The 25,926-nt window shown below is 28.2% G+C and overlaps 2 protein-coding genes and 1 long non-coding RNA gene across 3 annotated transcripts in view; 1 reads left to right on the plus strand and 2 right to left on the minus strand.

Moving 5' to 3' along the window:
• Positions 1-9,867, minus strand: part of LOC142320652 (RNA-binding protein 25-like) — an 87,715-nt gene extending 77,848 nt beyond the window's left edge. Inside the window, exons 1-4 of the mRNA XM_075358692.1 lie at positions 9,714-9,867; positions 8,266-8,342; positions 5,415-5,512; positions 687-733 (exon numbers count right to left, since the gene is read on the minus strand). Coding sequence (XP_075214807.1) covers positions 687-733; positions 5,415-5,512; positions 8,266-8,333 — 213 coding nt within the window. The 5' untranslated portion in view covers positions 8,334-8,342; positions 9,714-9,867. The remainder of the gene's footprint in view (positions 1-686; positions 734-5,414; positions 5,513-8,265; positions 8,343-9,713) is intronic.
• A 7,308-nt stretch (positions 9,868-17,175) lies between these two features.
• Positions 17,176-20,083, plus strand: LOC142320653 (uncharacterized). The gene has a single exon (XM_075358693.1). The coding sequence runs from the start codon at positions 17,490-17,492 to the stop codon at positions 19,671-19,673; it is 2,184 nt and encodes a 727-aa protein (XP_075214808.1). The 5' UTR covers positions 17,176-17,489; the 3' UTR covers positions 19,674-20,083.
• Positions 20,084-22,247: 2,164 nt separating this feature from the next.
• LOC142320155 (uncharacterized) lies at positions 22,248-24,257 on the minus strand. Its single transcript, XR_012755299.1, has 3 exons — positions 24,132-24,257; positions 22,828-22,997; positions 22,248-22,435 (listed from the first exon to the last, which is right to left on the minus strand). It is a non-coding gene; the product is annotated as an uncharacterized LOC142320155 (long non-coding RNA).
• Positions 24,258-25,926: the final 1,669 nt, after the last annotated feature.

The raw sequence follows: 25,926 nt of genomic DNA on the forward strand, positions 1-25,926 counted from the left end.
TATTGAATTTTTACATTATTTACTTATTGTTACATACAGAGAAATTTTAGCTTAAGCAATTTTAATTAAGAACACAAGTTTAAATTTTATTCCTCCAATACAATTAATACAGAGTAAACTTCTGAAAAAAGTTCGCATCAGCTTCCACACTTTAAAAACAAAATGCCTAAAATTTTACCTTGTACACATTTTTATACAATGCTTTATTTGTAACGCAACTGTGAACTAGTTCACTGTCACAACAGAGCCACTTTGGTATATAGGGATGTGAGCTTCCCTTTCAGTATAGCTTTATTTGGAAAATAAACTTTCATGTATATATATACAATGTATATATGTATATACATGAAAGTTTATACATACATGCACACAAATGTACACTATTCACGAGTAGGTATGCCAAATTTAAATTGCTTATTATGTCTAATTTTTGCTATTTTTATTATCAGTTACCTTAGATGATTAACACTGATAAAAGTAAACATTTAAATCTTACATTTTTTTATCAGTATGTTCTATAATAATTTCATTAACTTTAAGAATACTTCAATTTTTATTGGTTTTAAGAAAAATCAGTAATAAAATGACTTTCTTAAATACTTTTCCTGTTAACACAATTTTATTTTTCAATTATTTATTCTAGTCTACAAATAAAACCATGAATAATATCCTTTCTTTTTACTTACATGAGGATGTGCCATAGGCATAACAGCAGGCATTAAGGGACCAGGTCCTGAAAATAGAAAAAAATAACAAAAAAATTTTTTAAAAATCAGCGTAAATAACATACAACATAGCATAATTATTAATTTAATAAAATGATCATTCAAAATACAACATGGACAATAAAATAAGCCTAAAAACTAATATGCAGAGATAAATATTATTTTTATTGACATATTTTAAATCTTTAAAGATCATGCTCATAATATAAAATAACGGTTGTTTATAAAAATTGACAACTAAAAGCAAGAGAAAATTTAAGATTTTTAACTGAACAAAACTATGACTTTCTGTTCAACGAATTACAAACAAATTTGTTTTTTAAATTTAACAGATAACTAGATACATAAAAAAAAACATTTCATTTCAAAATGTCCCAAAATTTATAAATAATTTTCCAACACTAAAATACAAAAAATAGTCAGAAAAAAATAAATATAAATTAATGAAATGTATAAACTTAAGTTAAAACACAAAAAAGAACTTCTTGTATACTCTATTTATTAACGAGGATTAATTGTTTTTTTCTATCACCCTTTCCTTACCTTTAACTCTTCTTTCCTATATAATTAACAGGAAATGCATTGCCTCCATTTCCAGCATTATCTGATAGTTTAGTGTGTAATAGCATAGTAAACATTCATGCAAGAGATTAGTATTAGTACTGGTATTACATTATTTATTAACAGTATAACAGTGAAATTTATTGGTAGTTTTACCACATCCTATTTCCTTCGGAATCTTTGTTCATGCCAAATTTTTTTTTTATCATAAAGAGATATAATTGTCAGTATCTTTCTCTCCCTTAACTTATCCTAGCATACACAAAACAGTGTTTGAAATGCTTACCACAAAAAGCTACTCTACAACAGAATATGTAAACTGTCTGCTAAGTTTAATGATTTTAAATATAAAAAATAAATTTTTAAATATCTTCTTTATTAAATTTTTAATTTATTGATTTATACATTATGTTGGGTAAATTATAAAATATTTTTACAAATTTTTTATATCAAAACAATGGAAACATACAAGGTTCATTAGTTCATTTTTAAGAATAGAAAAATAAATGGAAAAAAGGACATTTGAGAAATTATTTATTTCTTTTATGCACATCCTTCTTAAGCTTATTAGAGAAACATGTGCAGATAGAAAACCAATTCTTAAAAGTATGATTATAAGTTAGAAAAGAATAATTTTTTTAAAGTAAAATAATTTTTTTTAAAAATAAATAAATTATGGTATTTTAAAAACACTCACACAAACAACACACCTCCTTACAACTCATAACTTGTCAACATTAATATCAAAATTTTAATGAAGATTACTAATCTTAAAAATAATAATTCAATAATAATTTACAAATATTAATAGCAATAACATTTAAATTATAACAGTGATTGAACATCCAAACTGATTTTAAACAATTTAATTTTAGTTGCAATAGATACATTATGGATATTCACTATTTAATCAACAATAACAAATGAACAGATTGTAATAAAATTATACCACATACCATACACAAACAGAATGAATACAGAAAGCATAGTAGAGTATACATAATGTAGTAGTAGTACATATTGATTGCTAAAACAGTATAATCAGTATGATACACTAAAAAACAAAAAATTTATACATTAAGTGACACTAAGTGGAACCTTAATGTATACCTTCAAGTACCTTTGGTGTGTTTTATTAAAGAAGATATGAAGTGTTTTCAGGAAGTTAAAGTACATATTGCTAGGGCAAAGGAAGCACTCCGCAAAATAAGAAGAGCTATATAGCAAACTAGATCTGCGACTAAGGAAAAAACTTGCAAAATGTTTTGTGTGGCCCTTTATGGGGCAGAGACATGGACAATTAGGAAGAGAGAAGACAGAAAACTGGAGGCCTTTGAAATGTGGGTTTGGAAGAAAATGGAATAGATCAGCTGAATGGAGAGAGTTTAGAATGAGGAAGTGCTTTGTACAGTGGAAGAAGAGAGGGCGATTATCAAAATAATAAAAAGAAAATGCAGTTGGTTGAGACATTGGCTGAGACGTGACTGCCTTTTGGTGATGGCATTGGAGGGATTTGTAATGGGGAGGAAAGCAAGAGGTCGGAGATGAATGAAAATGGTAAACAATATAAAAAGGGAAGGAAGTGACTATAAAATGAAACGGATGGTACAGAATCAAGCAGAATGGCGAGCGGCCACGTGAAAACCTGCCTTTGGGCAGACAAGAAAAAATCTAACAATTAAGTTGTAATATTTTCCTGTCATTGATTATTTATTATTATATAATGGGAAAACATTACCTGAAAAAAGGTTATAAACCTTTTATAACCTAAAAGTGTATAAAAGGTTATAGTTGCCCTAAGTCTACAAGTTTGTAAGGTCATGTACTGACATGTCATTATATTAATTTTCCCAAACATTATTATTGCATGTAATTATTATTTTTGTTTCATTTTTCGACTTACAAACAATACGGATGCCCAAACAATACATTTATGTTGTGTTCAATTTTTTCCAACTGAGTTGATGACATGTATAAAATTACTTATTGACTCAATCTTGTAAACAATAACAATTCCTCAACTAATGTTCTGATTGGTATTATGTACAGGCCTATAGAAATTTATACATGCAGTTAGAAATGATGTCTTGTGTCACGATTATATTTAGATCCGTCATTCATAGTATACAATGTGTGTATAAAGAAACAAACTTTAGTCCAGTTTATTGTTCAGTGAAGGTATTTATATAACGGTTTTGTGTGGTCATATTATTTCATAATTGCTCATTGTTTATAGAAAATTTTTTGTAATATATTATTTTTTGTTTTATTTTTGTTCCATGTATTATTAGTGCAGTTTGTTATGGCACAATTTAAATCCATACTTCAGAAAAAAAACTTAGGAGTCATGCATGTGAAATTATCAATGTTTATGATAAAAGAAGCTCAAAAAATAGGTAAATTAGCTGACGACAAACATATAATTGGCATTCAAAAATGCAAAGAAAGAACTGCTGCTGCTTGTGGGATACCAAGAATACAGGTTCAAAACTCAGAAGAGAAAAAGGATATGATTCTTCAATCAACATTCCAATCGTATTCTTTCAACACGCCGAAAAATCATAAACAATGTTCAAAACCTGTCACGGGACTGGACAGTTTTGATCTAATTAAAAGAACAGTTAAACACATTTTCTTTCACAAATGTTGAAAAATTAACTATGGAGAAAATTAATTCCATGAATGAAAATGATTGAAAAACCTATTGTAAAAAATATTGCAAAAGAATACGAAAAACTGAAACCACTGACAGATGAAAAGAGAGAACGTTATATTTATATTATATGTGTAGACTTTGATAGTGATTCGTTTAGCAAGGATGGTGAACTTCCTAGAGGTTTGAATTAGATGCATGAAGAAAATTCATGCATCAGAAACTAAGAAGGTTTTTGTTTATTATTAAAAATTAATAATTTAGTACAAATCAAGTTTATAAAAAAATTAATTACAAATTGTTTGTAATTAGTAAATGTAAATATGATAGTTACTACCGCGTCCAATATAAGTAATCAATTTGAGTTGATGTTTTCAGGCTGAGTAGTAAATACGCAGCCTGTTCATGATGTCACAAGCTCATACATTGGCTGGGCCTAGTATACAGCCAGTGTATAAAAGGTTATTATACATGAAAAATGTTGAAAACATGAAAAAAGATGAATTTTTATTGTAAAATTATCATTAAATACAAATAAACAAAATTTGTTTAATTCAAAAATCTGTATTTTTCAATTTTTTTTCTGCTCCTGCACCTCCAAACTCACCTTCCATGAATTTTTTTTTATTTTCTACATTTACTGTGTCAAACAGAATGAGTTTTAAAAAATTCCACTAAAAATGTACAACCAAAAAAAATGTTACCTAACATTTATTTTTTTGTAGAGGGGGGGGGAATTGCGATGAAATTTTATTGTATTACTAAAAGTTTAATATTTAAATTTTAAAAAATATTAAAAACTTTTAATACTATTAAAAGTCTAAATAAACCCAAAAACGTTTTGAGAAATTTAAAAAACTGATCTTTTTAAACTTTGATCAAACCTCATTCCCAATATTGCTTGAAAGTATTTTTTTGGGTCGCTTGCTCTACTATACCTAGAAAGATATTACAAAAAAAACAGTTAAAAAGTAAACTAAGAGATAGATAACATTTTATCAATTTTTGGAGAAGGTGTAATTTTGGAGCAATTATTTATAAAAAAAAATAAGCATGCAAATAATATTGGATTATGTTTGTAAAGTTTTGAGAACAACTGACCCCCTCAACCAAGAACCCCTCAGGAAGTTAATGACCCCAAAATTTTACCAACAAATTACTCCATATTAATGAACCTCTGTACAAAATTTCATCAAAATTTGTTTATCCAGTCAAACATTATTAAGCTTCAAACATGCTAATGTACATACATATATAAGAACATTACCCCCACTTTTTTTTGGAGTTCCTGGGTCATGAATATCAAGAAATAAAAGAAAAAACCATACCCCATTTTTTTGACTGATTACCATACTTTTCTTCTTGCAGCATAACTCCTATGATGCCAGGAAAGTAATATAGACACAAAGATAAAAATTCAAGCAAGAATTCATAATAAAAACATCACCCCTAAATGAAAAAACACAACTACTTGCCTCCAATAGGCATGTACGGCATGCCCATACCGGGTGGCATAGGAATTCCTGGAACCATCTGTGGTCTGCCTGGGTAGGACATCACCATATATCCCACGCTGAAACAAATCAAAAAAACAATATAACAAACCTACAGCAAAGATTTTATATGACCAAAACTAAAGAATAAAAGCAGTAAATTACAAATAAACAGTTCTGGTTTTAGAAAAACTAAAAATCAACGACCCAGGTATTTTTTCATTTTAATTGTACTGCATTACTTCCTTTTTTCATATATTAGAATTTTTATAGTTATAATAATTTTTGTCTTACAGAACAGAATTTTTTTAATTTATTTTTAAAGCTCCATTAAATCATGTTCACATTCCATCCATTTAGACACTGCCAACAGTTCAGTGTGAACTGTAATGATAATTCCAAACACAAGACAGGAAAAATTTTAGTTTTCGTGGGCAGATCACAAAGAGCACAGAGAGGTAGTAATGAGCAATTAAAGAAAAAATAAAAACCTAAACAACAAATTAGTTAATGCCTAGAAAATTATGATTTCTCAAATTTATAAAATGTAACATAAAATATGCAAACATAATACTAAGTGCTTAAAATTAGAAACAGAAGAAATGCAAACTCTTTTCATCTGATGTAATATTTTAATCACAATTCTCTTCAAAAAATAATGAAGTTTATATGCATTTTGTTTTTTAATTTCATATCTTATAGTTTCAATTTTGTATTACTAATTAAAATCATATTCTTACAATTCAGTTTTTAACCACGTTCATAAACACTTTCTCAATATTCTCATATCTCCTCACAGTTTCCAAAATTTTTTTGTAAAAAAAACAAAAAAAAAAAAGTATATATTTCACTAACTCGAATAACATTTTTTAAACTTTCAATGACTTTTCACAAGTACACTGGAAAATTCAATAAGCAACCTCATTAAATCCTGTTACTACCAAGGAATTGCAATTGATTCACATACTCACACATTTACTGATATTACAAGAGATATACTGGGTGTCCATAAAACCTTTTATGATTACAAAACTATTACAGTTACAGCTGTATGGTTTGTGGTAAAAGAAGGAAAACATTATCAACTTTATTTTTATACTGATTTGTTGGAGGTAGAAGTAGAGTAGAGGACATTGTGATCAATTTTTTTTAAAAATGGTGTTAATACAGGAGAAAGTACAATGTGTGTTGAATCACAAGTCAAAATCACAGATTACTGTGCAGCAAAATTTTAGAAGGGAATATGGACGACCAGCACTTAATAGCTAGAATATCATTGCGTGATATGCAAAATTTAAGGAGATTGGAGATGTATAGTCAACCTTCCATGAACAGGGCAGCCATCTGTTAGTGAAGAGAAGGTTGTACAGCAAGCATTTCTAAATAGCCCTTCCAAATCTACCGGTCCTGCATCTCGTGAACTAGGGATTCCCTGGTCAATAGTGCACAAAATTTTACACAAGAAACTACAGTTGCTCACGTATAAAGTTCAGATATTGCAATATCTACAGCCAGACAATGGCCCTCATCATGCTTCCTTTGCGAGTGAGATTTTGCAAAGGATTGATAACGACAAAGAGTACCTGCAGCATGTGTTTTTCAGATGAGACTACTTTACACACCTCAGGGGATGTAAACAGACATAATGTGACAATAAGGGCTTCAAAAGATCTGTACTTTACCAGGGAAAAATTTAGTGATTTTCCCTAAAGTGAATGTGTAATGCGGTTTGATGCACAACAGAATCATTGATCCCTTCTTTTTCATTGAGTAATCACAAACAGCTAACATTTACTTGGATATGCTGCAACACTTTGCTATACCTCAACTAAATGACTTGCAGGCTAGGGTGGTTTTGCAGCAGATGGCATACCACACATTGGGGATTCCAGTACCAACAACTGGATATATAAAATGAGATCAGTCAAGAATTACCAATGTGCCCAGATTCTTTTTCAACTGAGTATACTTTAAAAACCAAAGATTTATTTAATCAAATGATGAATACCTAAGAAAAATAAGTGTCTCAAGTGTCTAAGTGTCTCAAGGTGCATTTGGACAATAAATTACAAATGAAGTACTTTAATTACAGAATTAAACATTTAATATGAATATTTTAGTTTATTCAGTAAGTAATGGATAAACATACACCTTAACTAAATTACTTGACAGAAATTTAATAACAAACAGATGGAGTCATTCAGCAGTTATCACGTAAACAGCCAGACAATGAACACACTGATTCTATAGTATACTCACTTTCATTACCAATAAAACCTTCTCTATAAAAATATTCTCAATAAAAAATAAAGTCCGATAAACTTTTTCTTATGACTTGAAGAAACTACTTAAATTCAACTTTGTTAGACATCAACTTAACTAAGTTTATATAATTATACTCAAATACTTGTACAATAATACCCATAAGTCCTGATATTTAATTTTATACAGGTTCATGACAGTTCCAAAAATAATGCTACAAAATACTTCTTAACCAGCAGCCTCAGCAACCAACTGATATACTAAATCAAGATTAAACTCCCAGCTTCAGATTAACTTTTTTTTTCAATTTATAACAAATAAAAACAAATTAAAAACATTTCATCCCCTTCAAATAAAAACCTCTACTTTCAAATGCAAACTGAATATTACTTGAACTACCAATACATTTTAATACTCAGCTTAGAAAATTAACAAAAATCATAAGCCATTGATAACTGCCATTTACGGCAGAATTTCCACCACTATTCATCAGCATTCATTCAAGTAAACACTTGAATGAGTAAACACTTCAAAACATTATTTAATGAGTTAATTATTTATTAACACTCACTTTCCTGAAGATGTCGTAGGGATGTAAGTGGTTCCAGGAGGCACTAAATTGCTAGGATCAGTTGACATCTGCAATACCTGTGGAAAATTAGCAAATCTATCAAATGAAATATTGTATTTGGAAAGTTATTAGAACGATAAGCTATCATTATATTAAAATAATCTGTATGGAATGCAGATGAATGCAAAAAAGCTCTGCAAAAACTATACAGTCTACAATCTCCACTGAAATAAAAAAATTGTTTTAGATTTTTTGCTGCAAATTAGAACAGTTAGGTTGTTGGTGGTTTTTCTCTCGATAAATAGAAAAAATGATCTATCTAAAAAAAATTTTTAAATATTTATTTATTTAACTAAATAAGTCTATAGAATTTATTACTGTATGTAATTTAAGGTACAAACATTTTAAATATACATACCAAGATTTGACATATCATATCAAGATTTAAACTACAAAGATACAAATTGGCTGAAAAAGTTGATTGACAAAAGTTGACAGTCCTCCAGGCATTAACAATGATATTTCCGAAAACAATTATCCTTTTCCTTCTTGTGTTGACCAACAATTTTACAAACAGTCAATTAAAAGAAATAATAGTAACCCAAAAAGCACACAAAACACAATTACTTTCCAACTAAGTGATTTCCCAACAAATAAACATCCATTCAGTTATAAAGTAACTGCACTGAGAAAATATTAAAATTGAAAAAAGCTTACCCTTAAAATAATTAAACCCAATGAATTATTACATTTTTTGATACATTCAATAATACAATATATAATAATCTACACAGAATTACTTTAAAAAAATACCAAACCTGTGTGGGTATCGTTGCATATTAACAAACCTATCTGTTGTCATCAATCCAAAACTCAACAAAAAATTCTTAAATACAAATAAATTTACAGTGAAACTGATATTAATGGCTAAAAATATAAATAACCGGTACAAAAAAAATACAATCTTGTTCTGTCTACTGTTAAGTAATCATTCATTGCCAAAAACGTTTTTAAAGTTTGAAATTCATTGCCAAACGTTTTTCTACAATACAAATACATATTTAATACACATATATTAGTAAAAAAAAATCCCAACTTATAGAAGTACTATTCAATAACTACTTCTCAGAGTTAACACCCGACATACTCTACCGCTGTTACTTCAATTTATAAATTTAAAAAAGGAATCGCCGAAGAACATCCACACAGACGAGACAAATTAGACACATTACGATCAAATATAAATAGTTTACATACAAGTAAGAAGAAATATATACCAACAAATGGGTAAAAAAAAAAATAATAACCAAAACTACAACTATTTAGAACAAGGAAGCCGTCGTTTTCAAATAAGAAAATATTTCACACATTGCAAAACAGAATATTATATTGCCTACGGCCACATTTCTTAACTTCTACACAAACAAGATAAATAAATCGCTTCATACCTTTAATGTATCTTTAAGCCATCAATTAACCAACACACAAAATGAACAATACAGAATTGTATTAATAAGACTAATATGGGCACGCATAAGCGACAACCAGCACAAATTAACAATATGGCGGCTGCTACAGAGCACTATGCAGTCGCACCAGCAAAAGTTCTACCAACTTGTAGACCATAAATCTGTGCACTGCTCAGAAAAATTGTTCACCAAAACAGTCTAACATCGTTCAGTAACTAGATAATCAGCCATTAAGTTTGTTTTACGTGAAATTCTTAAATTTATAAAATACAACACGTAAAAAGACCTTATGCTTTACGTACTTTTATATTATGAATATTTTATGAATTTATTCAATTGAAGTTTCGTTAACTTAAATAAATAACTTATTTTTTAAGAATTAGTAATTCCAGAGAACAAATATAACTATCAAGGAAAATTATTTTGCTTATTTATAAAACTATACAATTTAATATTTTCAAATAACTACAGCGCCATTAGTGGGATGGTTGAAAATCAAAGAAAGCTAACTATTGTACTTTCCAATTTTAGGCAAAATTTCAATGAGAGGGTTTTCACATGCAACTTTTAGCTGATTTAGAAGTACGGGGAATTCTAAAATGCAATTTCATCAACTACACTCTTATAAATAACAATTGTTTAATCTCATCCTTACGGCATTTTGAAGGAAATTAGTTTACAAGAAAAGTAACATTTTTAAAATCATGCTGATTAATGTAAAAAAATGAATATTACTTTATCTAGTTTCTATTATAAGTTTCTCCACCAAAAAATGAAATGTCACTAATTTATAAAATAAGGATCAAGTCACCCCTATATTAAATGGCATAGTAGATGTTTCAAACCTGTTTGTTCAGTTTATTTCAAGTTTAAAGGAGACAATTCTATCTTAATTTATAATACAACCTTTGGTGAGTATTTTTTATTTTTTGAGCACGACAATATAGATTTTTTTTCTTGAAAGTAAGAATACTTTATTCAATAAAAGAGTATTTTATGTATTTTTATACCATAGTATATAAAAATGCACAGTAATCCGTAGATGATAACTCTGCATGATTTAATTATATTACTCTTTTAATCTTACCATTAAAACATTACAAATGGAAATTTACATACAAACATTTTGCTAGTTAAAGTTGGTAAAGTTGCAATAAGAATGAATTATTTAAGATTTTTTGAAGGATAAACTATTGACAGTCAATGAATAGTTTCAAAAGATTAAAAAATTCATATATAAAACTAAACCAAATGATCTCATAAAAGATCAGATTGAAATGTAAGAGGATGAAGCAACAGGAATAAAAATATGAAGTAGCAATTTTTAGAATTGTAATTTACACAAGCAATAAAAAATATAAAGAATACAAAAGCTGTAGAAGTTGATGAGCTGCTAATAAAGTTATTAAATATTAAATGTCTTGATAAAGGATTACAGTAGTGTGAAACTGTAACAATGTACAATAATGAATGTGATCATAAACCTTTTTTAAAATAACAATGGTTCCAATCCCCAAAAGTTATGGTGCACTAGCGTCAAGATTACATAACTATACTTTTAGCAAAGATTAGTAAGTAAAAAAAAGATGGTAGAAATAATTAAAAAAGAATATGAATTCAGAAAGGGAAGTAGGACAATAGATGGAATGACCTATAAAAAAAAAACATTATCTATCGATAATAGATAAATAGAAAGAAAAAAGGGAATAAGTGTATATTTTATACTACTTGTATATAAAAAGAGCTAAACTCTACTTATACTAGTAAACTCATACTAGTAAACTAATGAAGAATTAAGAAGCCACAGAATTAATTGGGAAGATAGAAAATTATTTAAAGGCTTGTTACTGAATTTACTAAATCATACAATGGCTATAACAATAAAGGATACTCAGAGTTGTTTGAACTAGAAAGAGAATAAATTAAGGATACTGTTTATTGACAACCTTTTTTAATATGTATATTGAAGATATGAAAATATGCGCAAAAAAAGATGAAGGAATCAGTGAAGAAGGAAGAAAAATAAATTGTACAAGGTTCACAGATGTCATAGCTTTTTCAGACAAGAAGCACATATTATTAAACAGATGATTTCAAAATTAGAAGATCTATAGCAGAATATAATATGAAGATTAATGTTAAGAAAACAAATCCAATGAATAAAACAAGAAAACCAATAAATATCTGCTCAAAAGTAATAAAAATTGAACAAGTAAAACAGTACAAACATTTAGGTTCTATGTTAACAGTAAGATTGCAAAAATGAAAACAAAATAAAAATAAGAATAGCAACAGCTAAGGAAACATTTTGCAGAAAGAAATAGTTATTACATGAAGAAATTTCTTGTGAAGTGCTATGTTTGGAATACGTGGATGTGAATATGAGACTAAGAAAAATAGAAAAAAAATAAGGCTGGAGATATCTGAAACATGGGCATGGAGGAGTTTGGAGAAAACTAAATTAATAGACAAAAAGAAAAATTTAGAAGGAAAATCTTGATAAGAATATAATTTTTGTTAAGTGGAACAACTCAAAATAGGAAAGCTGGGACATTTAAAAATTTAAAAAAAAAATCTGCATAACGTTTCTGTACACTGGTATATATATATTAACTTTTTTGTTTTTAGTTTGGTTTTATTAAGTGATATTTTTGCACACCTTTTTAGATTTTTTTTTACCAATTCCATTACAAGTTGATGATGTTTGTCTAACATAAAAATGTGCATTTAGTTTTATATTATTAACTATTTCTTGCTAGTTTTCTTAGTTATGATTCAGTAAAACTCATTATTTTTTCAGGAGAATCTGTCACTTACTGATGATCTCAATACATTTAACAAACATCAAATGATTTTATAGATATTCTTATAAAATTAAAAAATATATCTTCATATTGTTTTGGTTGTAAAAAAAAACTGTTAATATTCCTTTTTTCAACTTTTTCCAATAAAGGAAGCACAATATTTTCTTTTCTTTTTGTTTTTATTATTTAAATATGAATTAATAACTACAGCTATTTCCTCAACATCCATTCTGCTGGCTGGTTTATTCAGTACTGATAAATTATAAGTTGCAGATTTGTTCACTTCCTCTGATCTGACAACTTATTCACCTAAATGGAAACTGATTGCCAAGTCTGTAGTTAGCCTAAGGGATATTATTATGAACTTGCAATACTACTTTTTTTTTTTACTTAAAAAACTTTCTTTCTATTTTTCCAAAGAATTAAAAGAAAAAAATTATTGACTTAATTATTGTAAATTACCAATATTTTTCATGGGCCATTGCTCATTTCAGCAGATAGTTAGAGATCTTTTCCCTATTACCATTTGAAAATATAAAAACATAAGAATTCAAGATTATATATATGAAAGTATGTAAAAATTGATTTATTACTTTTGCATGTGACATACATAATGCTTGTTATATTCATAATGTAATAGTAATTTCATCAGCTAATACTCTAATGCTGCTATTAGGACCTTTAGGAGCAGAATTTTATTAATAAAGAAATAAATATTTTATTAAGAACAGTATATAATACACATACAGGCATCATGAGAAAAAATCTGATGTGGGCACTATGTGACTTCCTTGTACACTTATTAAATTACTTATACACATTTTTTGCTGCACTTCATATAAACTTGTTTCACTTGAAAGTGAGCTACAATCCTCCAATTCTTTAATAAAGTGAACAGCTACACAATTGAATTGTGGTGGACACCACATTGCATCACATTTTTTTGTGTATCAGTGTTTCATATTAGTTTATATATTAATTTTGTTTCACATCATAAGGTGTGTATAAGGTTGTTATAAGGTGTGTAAGTGAGAACATGTAGGATCCATAAGCAAGTACACATTGGTTCGAATCTGACTTCATATACATACATTTTTTTAAACATTTAAAAATTTTTTTTAAATATACTGATATATTAATAATTATTAACCTCTGTAAAAATTCTTGATTTGAAATGAAAAGTACTAAAATTTTATTTCACTAATAACTTCCGATTTTTGTTCAATCATAGGTTAATAATTATTAATAAATCAATATATTTAAATTTTAAAAAAAGTTAAAAAAGGAAATGAAGTCTGATTCAAACTGATCTGCCTTTCCCTTGTAAGATCCAAATATTTCATTAATTAAAATTTTATTTGGCTATAATTCTGGAACAAATGAAAATAAGTACCACTTATAATATCCTTCAAAAGCTGTCAATGAGGGCTTATTACTGCAGTTAAGAAAAAGTCAAAAATCTAAATCTTTTGGTTTCTGGGCTTTTTTGGACACCTTTGGTCCAGTCGATTGCAATCAAAAGGGGAGGTGCAAAACTAGATGTTACAACAGTCCTAAATTTAAAATTTCGATATCCTACAGCTAATCATTTTTGAGTTATGCAAGATACATATGTACATACAGATGTCATGCCGAAATTAGTCAAAATGGATTCAGGGATGGTCAAATGAATATTTCCATTGAAATCTAAAAAACAAAATTTTTCGTACTTAAAAAAACGGTAAGAGTCTATTATAATTTTTGTAAGAAGTCATCTGGTATTCTTTAAATTATTAACAAATAGTAAATTTTGTTATACAAAATACAAATAAATTTTTATTAATTATAAACAATAGCTGATAAAAAAAAATTATTTACACAGTCTTCAATAATTGCAAAACACTTTGATGGTATAGAATATGAAACTTACAATTCTGTAATAAAAAATAAATTTTTTGTATTAATTAATAAAAATGTTTACTTATTGAATAATCTGAAATAATGTAATTTTAAAAATATTACCTTTTTTGTAATGAATAACATTTTTTTTATTTTTCCTATCATACTGTTGTTGTACTTTGTTAGCTTATATGAAACTAGTGCAATGACAGGTAGTCATACAATAGTGTACCTACATTAGCAAAGAAGAAACATAGGTAGGTTCTCTTTATTATAAAAAACTTTTTTTTTCTGCTAAGGTCGTCAATTTTTATATTGAGTACATTATCTATTTTTCTTAGCTTCATCATAATTAGATCACTTGCTAATGCATTTTAGATATATTCTATTTTATACTCCACTGAAAATGGAAGATTCAATGAAACTGATTCACACTTGTGTAAAAGGAAAAAATATTAAATATTTTAGAAAATTTAGAAATTTTTAAATTAAGTAATAGTGGGAAAACAATTATGCGTAAACTAATAATCAAACGGATGTTTTATTTGAGAATCTTAATTTGCTCAAAACAGGATACAAATAATTATAAGGTAAATCTATGGAGTGTAGCCATTATATAACAATGAACAGGATGAAAGACTAGCCAGATAATATATATGATTTGAGCCAGGTAAGAGGTGTGACCTAACACTATATAAAGCCATTACAAAGTAGAAGTGCAAGTACACTGAGTTTTGAAAATGGAAATATCCAAAATACACCAACATGTGATTTAATTATGATGAAGCTAAGAAAGGTGGTTAATAATTGCACTCAGTATAAAAATTAGGTTTTCTTTTATGCAAGACCAAAGACAAAGTAGGTCAATCCTGGTGATAAGATAATCTATTAGTAGTAAAATAAATATACACTACTGTCAGCCAGTTACAACTACATTTTGTTGAAAATTACAAAATATAATCATGCAGATATGATAATATCACATATCAAATTAGGCACAAAAAGATAAGCAGATGTACCTAATGGTTTTGAAAAGGAAATAAGGTATTTTGTTTTATTTTACTTCAATGATCATTCTTTTACCTGTTGGGGGTCAAGGTTACAAGAGAGTTCAGTGCTTCCTATCTCATACCATTTCTTTTGCCTTATTCTAGTCTACCAATCAGAGCTAATCTTTCTTTAGTTCAAATTTCCTTAAACTTAAGGACATTTAATCTTAAACTAAATTTAATCTTTTCCGATCCATAACTTAATGTTACGTTTCAAATTATTACAAAAAATGTTCATCTTCAATACTAAAACATTAATCCTGATGTGTTTTCTTCCTCTTGATGCTTTTTAATTAAGATTTGTTAGGTGCACAGGATATGTCCCTCAACCATCAAATTGTGGATTAAACCTAGGATAAATGTCAAGCTTCAACACAGATTTGTTGTAATAGTATTCTGTTGATATGAATTATTAATTTTTTAAAAAAATTGTTCATTTAATTATTTGTAGTAGCTGTTGTTCAACTGTTTTCATCTGCACTAAATGTAATACAGCTCAAAACTACTTCCTAAGAATACCTGATTAGAAAAAAAAAAATTCACTTAATAAATTGAATGGTAAAAGCTAATAAAATTGCTATTATTCTCTTCAACCTTTAGACCTTGGTAAGGATTACAAATATTCTCCATCAAATAGTGCCTCATTTGGAGAATTATAATTAAAAAAAATATCAAGTTGTTAGGACTGAAACTGTCAGGAGTGTGAAAAAATACATTATTAAATTATTAAGTTTATATAATTGTAGAGAAAATCAATTTTTTAAAAAATAGGGTGTTTTTATTAAATTTTTTAAACACTTTTCAATAATATTGTTTGATAAACTGAAAACAGAGCAGTAAAATTATCAAACTTTCAAAGACGCTTTCAAAGATAGTACCGGTTCTAAAATTAGCCGATTAAAAAATAAATTGATTCTCTAATAAACACGCTATTGTACGGAATTCATGTTTGTAGGTAAACCAGTTGTTGAAATTTAAAACCAGTATGTACAGTTACTTTAAACCAAGGCTCTTAGTTCAAATCCTAGTTAAGGTAAAAGTAACTTACTTTTATACAAATTTGAATACGATAGTATCGTAATTATTATTGTGGAGATTGATGTACTTAGGTGGTTTTTTTTTTTAATCACCGGGTCCACCGTTAGGAATTGTTTCAGAGGATGAGATGAATGATATGTAGCGTGTGTCAAAATACCATGTCTGACCGGGATTCTAACCCGGGACCTCCGGATGAAAGTCCAAGACGCTACCATTCGCGCCACGGAGGCAGGCGCACAAGGGTGGTTAGGTTTTAATTAACCACACATCTCAGGAATGGTCGACCTGAGACTGTTCAAGATTATACTTCATTTTCATTCATACATATCATCCTCTACGTTACGGTGGTTCCGAGGCTAACAGAAAAACACGCTTTTAACAATTTAGCTCTCGTAGACCTCACATCAAAAATGGAAAAATCGTTTGGGACATTTTTTATCGATCAATGTTTTTCTCTATTGGTAACAGTCGGAGAAGGAAATGTATTTTACTTTATAGCAATATCTTAAGGCTTCAATTAAAAATTAAAAGACAAGCCGACTAACCAAATAGTCCGAACTAATAATAATATTTAGTCAAATTGTTTTATATTAAAACATTAAGCCAATATGAATCGATTAACACAATCGCATCGTTGCTGTTATATCGATTGTGATTAATGTTTTTTTTTAACCAGTAGTGAGCAGGTTAGTCTGTGCGTTTGGCTGGTCATATACCGAAGGAATCTGTAAAATTATGTTGCTGGTCGTAATTGTTATCCATTAATCATAATGTCATGTTATGCGAATTGTCCAGTAACCGCCTGTTTTACGATTTTTTTGTTGTAGCAGTTTTGAGGTTACAGTAAGTCCCAATTGAGTTTATGAATCGTAAATATTATAAGATTTTCGCAAATACAAATTTACTTTAATTATTAGTATTGTATTTCAAGTTTAAGTTTGCTGGTTTCATAAAAATAACTCTGATTTACTATAACCAGCAATACAATGTCTGATGATGAGGAAGTTGTTTTACGATCAAGTGAACTTCACAAATATATGAAAATTAATAACATTGGTAATTTAAATCGTTTCAGCGGTTTTGAAACAAGTGAATCTGATACTAATTGTGCTACATCAGCCAAAGATCAATGTGCATTTTTAATCAACATTTCTGATGCTGATTTTCTTAATTCACATAAACCAAATATATGTAACTATACTTCAAATATAATTTATACAATCATAAAAAGTGGTTTATTGTATCCCGACCATATTATGGAAATTGAAAAGTATTTGAATTTAGAAAATATAGAACCAAAACAGATACTGAGCATATCTAGCACTATATTCCATAGTTCTTTTATTTTTGCTGTCACATCTACTATGACTCTTGTCCCCAAGAGAGTAAAAGCATTAGGTTACTTAGGTGTTTTGCTTACATCTGTTTTTTATAGTTCTAAAGTATTTACAATTATGAAACAGCATCATGAAATACAAAAAGTTAAACACTTTGTTAAAACAATTGACAATTTTTTTTCTACTTCTAAAAGGACATTTTCATTTATTTTAGAGAGTGAATTTCTTCTAAGGAGTAAACTAGTGAAAGGACAACCATTTTATATACTCAGTAATGGTTGGGTGAATGTTAACAGTGTTGAAGAATTAAAAGATTCTGATCAAGTTTTGCTTGAACTTAGAAAGATGCTTTCAGATAGTTTTCTGAATGTGGCTATAACATTTTGTCATCTTACGAAGTTCATGAGAAGAGAATTACCGTTAAAATTAGGGATAGACAGTGATGATAATTATACAGAACTACCAGATAATATTACCTCCCTGTACACATCTTTGTATCCAAGTTTAGAAGATTTGAAGAAACTGAATAATATTTACTTGCTTACCCAGTCAGAATGTTTAAGGCGACTTATTCTTTCCTTTATTAAAGATTTTTGGATGAATAATTTTAATCATGCTAAACTTAAGAATGTTACTAATGAAGTAACAAGTTGTATAAGTAAGTTTAATTTATATGCAGATAATCTGAAATTATTTTATGCAAGATCTCTAAAACTTGGTGAAAATAGTGGTATTAAAATAAAAAGGAACACATTTTTAAAAGTGAAAAATACAAATGATAAAGTGTTTGTTTATATCAAAAACTTTTTAACTAAAGCAGATGCCCACATGTTGTCTTTATTACTTGATTTAAGAATGCTGAATGATTGGTTCAATGAATGTGAGGAAAACTACTCAGAAAATTATGGTGATGATTTAAAAATTTTAACAACATTTCAAGAGAAATTAACATTAATGAAAGGCAATATTGAGTTGTTTTGTAATTTTTATAATGACAATTGTAATTTATTAAAAAATCTGGTAAATAGAAAATCTTTTGTTAATCTTTCTGATGATTCTTCAGTTCCTGATGAAGTGTTATCTGATAATGTTAAAAAAACAGGTATTGAAGTAGGAAAATCTGATTTTGATTTTAGCGGTCAAGATGAAGTTTTAATTTCATTATCAAATAATGGTGTTGTAAACGATTGTAATAATGATTTACAAGATTATGATGAGCAAGATGTACAGAAATGTTTGCCAAAAAATGTACTGATCGAATTGAAATGTGCCTTACAAGGAAAGAAGGAAGAATGGATTGAAAGAGAGAAAAAGGCTTTAAGTTCTAAAATAGACATAGATTATTTAGATTTTGATTCTTTGTCCAATACCAATGTCACAGGACATGATAAATTTATATTAAATAATGATAAAGAATGTAGAAAACATGGAAAAACATCCAGAAATTGTAATTTTTATGTAGGTTGTGGAAGTGAACTTTCAACAGATGAAGATGAAGCAAATCTTCAGCTACACAGTAAAAATAATATTAGTGAAAATAAAAGTAGTACTGAATCTAAGTCTGTCTATTTATCTCTCTTTAATGATATAACATTTATAAGAAATAGTAATCATGAAAACTCAGAGGCTGATACATTGAAGGATACAAATAAGGATCTTTCAGAATTAGATGGAAGTGGCAGTCAAAGTGAAAATTATGTTCCTTCTAATAGATCAGGTAATGAAATTACAAAATCTTCTCATAATTCTTTTTTAGACCAAATTAAATCAGCTCATAAATCATTCAATTTAGCTATGAAAGAAGAATTTATTGAAGAAATAATAGATGAATAATCTTTGTTAAAAATACTGATGAATTTAAAACAGAAGTTTTGTATATATATATATATTTTTTTTTAGAAGCTAAAGTTAGTTAAAGAGGTTATTTTTTTTCAAGAATTTTGTTACATTCTTGAACTATTCTAGTCTGTATTTATATTTATAAAATTTTGAAAGATTTTCCTAATTTCCTATTTATTAAAGAAGAAAAATGAACTTCAAGAAAAAAATATGAACTGAATTATTTTTTAATGGATAATCATTTTGAACGGAGTTATTAAAAAAACTGGTCGCAATAAATAATTTTCTTAATTAAAAAGTATCTGAAAATTAAGGTAAAGAATACAAATATTTACCTTATTGGCAATGTACACAGCTTTTTTAAATTTTATATTAAATATTTTTTGAGAATTATTTTGTAATATTTTAAGGATGAATAATTTTATTTTTATTTATTTATTTTTTAATTATATGACAAAATTATATTTTATTTTTTATTAATTGTAGTAATAAATGTTTTGTATAAAATTACTTATTTCTTTATTATAAATGTATTGTTGGAGTTACCAGAATAAGTTTTGATATAAACCATACCATTATGGCTAATGATATTTACCATTATGGATGTATACTAAAGTGTTATAAGAACTACAATTCTCCTTTATGTAGTCCGATGGCACTAGCGAATTTGAGAAATAAATTCTTTCATTTACAACATTCAGTTTTGAATGTATAAATGAATAAACATTCATTTCTAAAATTAAAGTAAATATAAAAATTATTTAGAATTCTTATTTTTCTGGAAGGTGTCAATTTTTTGACAATTTTAACAAACCCTGAACTGAAAGTGTAGAAAAAATTTACAAAACATAAGAAAATTAATGAAAATTTTATAAAAGATCTTTTATAACATGTAATCTTGACAAAAATATTTTACATACATGCAGCTGCAAGTATACAGAAGGAAATAATTACACTGATTTACATAATTTTCATTTCCTAACGTGCAGTTCATGACTTTTTTAAATACTATTTTTTAATTGTTAACAAATGTGCCTAAAAAATATAAGACCTTCCTCTACAGCCTCACCCTCATTGACCTTTTAAATTGAAAATTTAATGGCATCATCAATGCCTCATATATAGAAATAATCTGACCAAGTTCAGACAAAATTGGTTGATTAATTCTGGAGATATAATGTGATTTAGGGTGCGACACCAAACACTCACACACACATACATATGAACAAATGGAAAATTTCCATCTGGTTTTTTGGGTTCCTTATGTGTAAAAACAAAGATCCGGTGTAAACCACATATGCCCAAATTAGATCGATTAACATACTTTCCCTTGTACTAGGCGGGAAAGTAAAAAGCGACAAGAACACATGAAATAGATTTATATTATCAAATAGAATCTAATATACTGCTTACTAAGAAGTCAGGCATTTTTACAACTTATATTGCCAGTGTATATTTATGTTTTAACCATTACTATAATCTCAAATACACAAACATTAGTTTATAGTGTATTAACATAACTTAACAGTAACATAGTAAATAATATCATCAATCAGCTGTCATTTAGCACTGATTAGATTACCATTATTCATTGAGCACCGATCAGATCATAGATCACTGTTCATTGAGCACTTAATCCTTGTTCAATGAGCCCCGATCAGGTCAGAGATCACCATTCAATGAGTACCGATCAGATCACCATTCATTGTTTAACATTCATCATCATCAACAACAAAACAGTTATCAAAATTGGTTACAAATCCTGTTAAAATAATTGGATGCACAATATAATATGGCAGTATATGATCCTTACTGTAGCCTTCACACAAATCCAACTGTTATTTGTATAAATATTTATTATTATATCAATTAGGTTGAAGGAAACATTTGCTGTTATGATTACATTTATTATTTGATTTGTGACATCAAAAAGCAGCAACAGTACATCTATCTAATTAGAAAGGAAAGCTGGATGTGCAAGTAAAATCTCAATCAGAAGTGGATTTGCTGGTTTGTTTCTATTATTATAGAATGTATATTATTGTTATATTAACATAATGTAAAAGTTAACATATTTTCAAACATATACTGATATAACTAACATTTTTTGTACCCTCCTTACAAGTGATTCAAAGTTACTTTGTACTAATTATAAATTGAAGGGGGTTCAAGAGCGTTCAAGTGATCATCAATAAAACAATTATCAAAGTGGCATACATGATGTAAAAGAATTTTTAAAAATTCAACTCTAATGAGTAGGGATTATAAATGGGTTAATAGTTTCAGGATAGTAGAAAGCTGCAGGTAGTAGACTTTACTTGATAGTAGTCCTAAGTTGTTTACATTTTTACTTTCTCCTCTTATGATATATTTTATAATATTATATAAATATATTTGCTATTACAAATTTTTAATGTATTTTAAAATAAATATTGAAAGAACTTTTTAGATGATCAAAAAGAAAATATTTTTACTAAAACACTTTTTCTTATTTAACAATGACTGAGAATGTACTTTTTAAAGTTAAAGCAGTGAGTGTTGAGTAGAATGATGTAATTGGTGGTTAAACTATACTGGTAGGCAGCAAAAATATGAAAAATTTTTATTCAGTTGTTAGTATCCCATTTGCAAAGTCAGTTTGAAACATTAAGGAACATGTAAATGGACATGTTTATAGTGTTTTTCTTGTTATCAAAACCAAATGAATTCTTTAACAAAAGTCACCACCAGCCTTAGACATAAAAGTGAGCTGTCATCTAAAAAATAAGGAAAAGATTATTTGATTAAAAATTATGGAAACATAAGGCTTGGAATTTTATTACTTTCTTAAATTGTTATTAAAAAAATATTTTTTAATAAGAATTCATTTTAAAAGAATATAAAAATCACATTAAAATAAATAAAAAAATACAGATATAAAAATATAAAAGCTATTTAAGTGAAAGATTTTCTTTAGTATTAGTAGAATAAGGATCTGGATTCATTTGAGCCTTGCTGTGTTTTGATACATTGTTGCTAATCTGACCTTTATATTCTAGTTTATTTGTTTAATATTTTTCATTGAATTTTGTTTTCTAACCTCAAGTTCTATTTTTGATAATTGCATGTAAGGAAGTAAACTTGAAAAGAAATCGAAGTTCTCTCTTACCTGAATTTCAAAGACTTGGATGATGTAGAAGGAGAGCTAGAAGAAAATATTGATGTTGAAATATTTTATACAACTTTGTCAATCTCTCCTCTAACATTGTACTTTTATGATCAGTTATGAAGTCATTTTTTTGTAAATTGTTTTTATTTGCAGTAGGAAGCACGTAATACCTTTAAAAAAAAAATTGCTTTAAAATAAGGCCAGTTATTTTTCCATAATATATATTTCCTAACAAAACAAATTTTTAGGTTATTTTATACTATTATGTAGATATATAATGGAAATATAAAATTGCTGGTTGCCTAAAAATAGAAACTCTGAATATCTGAACGGTTCCAGAACTAAGTGGCTTACCCCATGTTACTGAACAGTGGGGTAAATTATTTGCATTAATTTTTTATCATTTTGTAACTGCAGCCATTACTATTAAAAAATGTATTATAATGAAGTTCATGGAACAGGGAAGCAAATCAAGGAGGTACTTTACTGCATTAACTCTGTTAACTTTTGGAAAGTAGAAACTTTAATATTCCATTAGCACAAATGTTATCAGGGCCTTTTATAACACTACCCTACAATTTAGTAAGTGATGAAGCATATCCATTTAAACAATACTAATGCAATGATATTCAAGAACTTTTAATTCACAAACAGAAAATTTCAGTTAACAACTTATTTGCAAGAAAGTGGGTAGAATGTACATGTGGCATTATTAGACAGTAAATTGTAAGAGATAGAGATTGTGAAATCAATAAGGATTACACTGAAGTTGCATAAAGGTTAAGGTTAAATTTTAGTGAAAATACACCACCATCCAAAAGGAAAGCAGAATTAATTATAACTATGGCCAAGCAGCTTTTGAAACTGAACTTACCAAATACTGTTGGGTTTTTAACCCAAAATTTAAGTTTTAATGACATTCATTAAACATTTTTAGTAAACTGTATAAATAAATAAAATGAATAAATGTATTGTATAAATAAATGAAAAGCTGTTATCTTAAATGTTTACAATAGTTATATTTAAATTAATAAAGTAGAGTTTTTCAATGTTTTCGGTCAAAGTAGAGTCTGTCCAATTATTTATTCAATTCCATACATGTAGTACTAGTATATTACACTAATTACAAAAATATTTTCATTTTTATTATACTTTTGCAATAGATTATTGTCACTGTGAAGTGAGTACAAATGTTTAAAAAAGCATAATAAAAAAAAAATAACTAAACTCATCAGTACTAATTGGTGTTCTTTCTTACTTCATTCAGCTATTTATCTACACATTTTTATTCTTGTAATACTTACAGTCTAACTGCCAGAAAATTGACAAAACTGCAGCAATCAAACTAATTAAATTCACTTGTGTTTCCCATCTGTGGCTTGCGATTGAATTAAATATCAAACAGAATCTGCATCCGAGCAATGTACTCGTCACTCAGCAATGCCTCTTCTATCCTGTACAGTCAATGCCACATAAAATATTCTCTTAATGCTCAGCCACTTACTCTGCATTGCTCTGCCAATTACCTATATGGTCTTACTCTAATTATAATATAAATATAAATAAATAAGATTTAAAGATTTTATTCACAAAATACATATATGCAAGCTTGTATCTTTTTCACTATTGTATGCTGAAGCCCAGTAGTATACTGATATAATTAACTATGTCAATTAATTTTATGGTATTTACAGGTGTTACGTTACTTCTACTTTCTTCAGATCCTGTTAATACATAAAGTGTTAAATAAACTCAACAACATTATAAATATTCATGTGCACATACACATAGAGAGAACATTCTAAATAAAACATTTATAAAATTAATTTGATCATTACATTGTAAATATAACTATAAAAATTGTTATATTTTTAAACAAGTTATTAAAACGAATAAAATATATTTAATCTCACTTGAGCCTTTTCTAAATACATTTACTAAACTGGTTTCATAATTAAACATTCTTGAAAAAATATATCAAAAAATACGAGGTGTGTGAGAAAAGTAATGAGACTGACTTTTTACTTACCAAAGTTTTTATTTTTTTCAAACAACAATATTATCCCCTTCAAGGTAGTTCCCTTGGGCAGGTATACACCGGGTGAAGTCATTGTTCCCACTCCTGGTAGCAGCGCTGGAAGGCTTCAACTGGTAGGGCTTTTAACAGGTCAGCCACAGTCTTTTGAACGTTCTTCAGAGTTCCAAAATGATGTTCTTTTAAGACACGTTTCAATTTTGGGAAAAGGAAAAATTCACAAGGACTCAAATCAGGTGAATCAAATCGGGGGTTGAGGAACCGTAGGAATGCGTTTTGAGGTCAAAAATTCCCTGACAGAAATGGCCGTGTGACATGAGGCATTGTCATAATGAAGCCATCCACTTGTCTGTAATGTCTGGTCTCACGCGAATCACTCTTTTCCTGAGCCTTTCAAGGACACCTTTGTAAAACACTTGGTTGACAGTTTGTCCTGGAGGAACAAATTCTTTATGCACGATACCCCTACTGTCAAAAAAGCAAATCAGCATGGTTTTAATCTTTGATTTGCTCATTCTACATTTTTTCGGTCAAGGAGATGACGGATTGTGCCACTCTTCGCTTTGTTTCAGGATCGTACTCAAATATCCAGGATTCATCACCTGTGATCACGTGATTGAATAATTTTTGGTCATTGTCAATCCTCTCAAGAAGTCCAATGCTCATGTTTCTTCGATTGTCCTTCTGTACTGTAGTGAGGTTTTTCAGCATCAATTTCACACAAAGCTTTCACATGCCCAAATTGTCTGTCAAAATCTGATCTACAGTGAAAGTGTTTAAATTTAACTGTTCATTCATCAGCCTTATTATTAAATGACAGTCTGATCTCACAAGAACACTCACACGCTCAATGTTTTCGTCAGATTTTGAAGTTGAAGGACTTCCTGAGCGAGGTTGATCTTCAACGTGTTCTCAACCTTCCAAAAATGATTTGTGCCAGCGGAAAACTTGTGCTCTAAGCAATGTTCCCCGTAGGCCTGATTCAACTTTTCAAAGGTCACACTTGTGGATTCCCCAAGTTAACACAAAACTTGATTGCACAACGTTGCTCTAAATTTCGATGC

The sequence above is a fragment of the Lycorma delicatula genome, chromosome 2, assembly GCF_047948215.1.
Source record: "Lycorma delicatula isolate Av1 chromosome 2, ASM4794821v1, whole genome shotgun sequence".
Taxonomy (NCBI): domain Eukaryota; kingdom Metazoa; phylum Arthropoda; class Insecta; order Hemiptera; family Fulgoridae; genus Lycorma; species Lycorma delicatula.

What these genes read in the sequence shown, in the direction of transcription:
- LOC142320653 (XM_075358693.1), top strand. Translation starts at nt 17,490, where the DNA reads ATGTCTGATGATGAGGAAGTTGTTTTACGATCAAGTGAACTTCACAAA.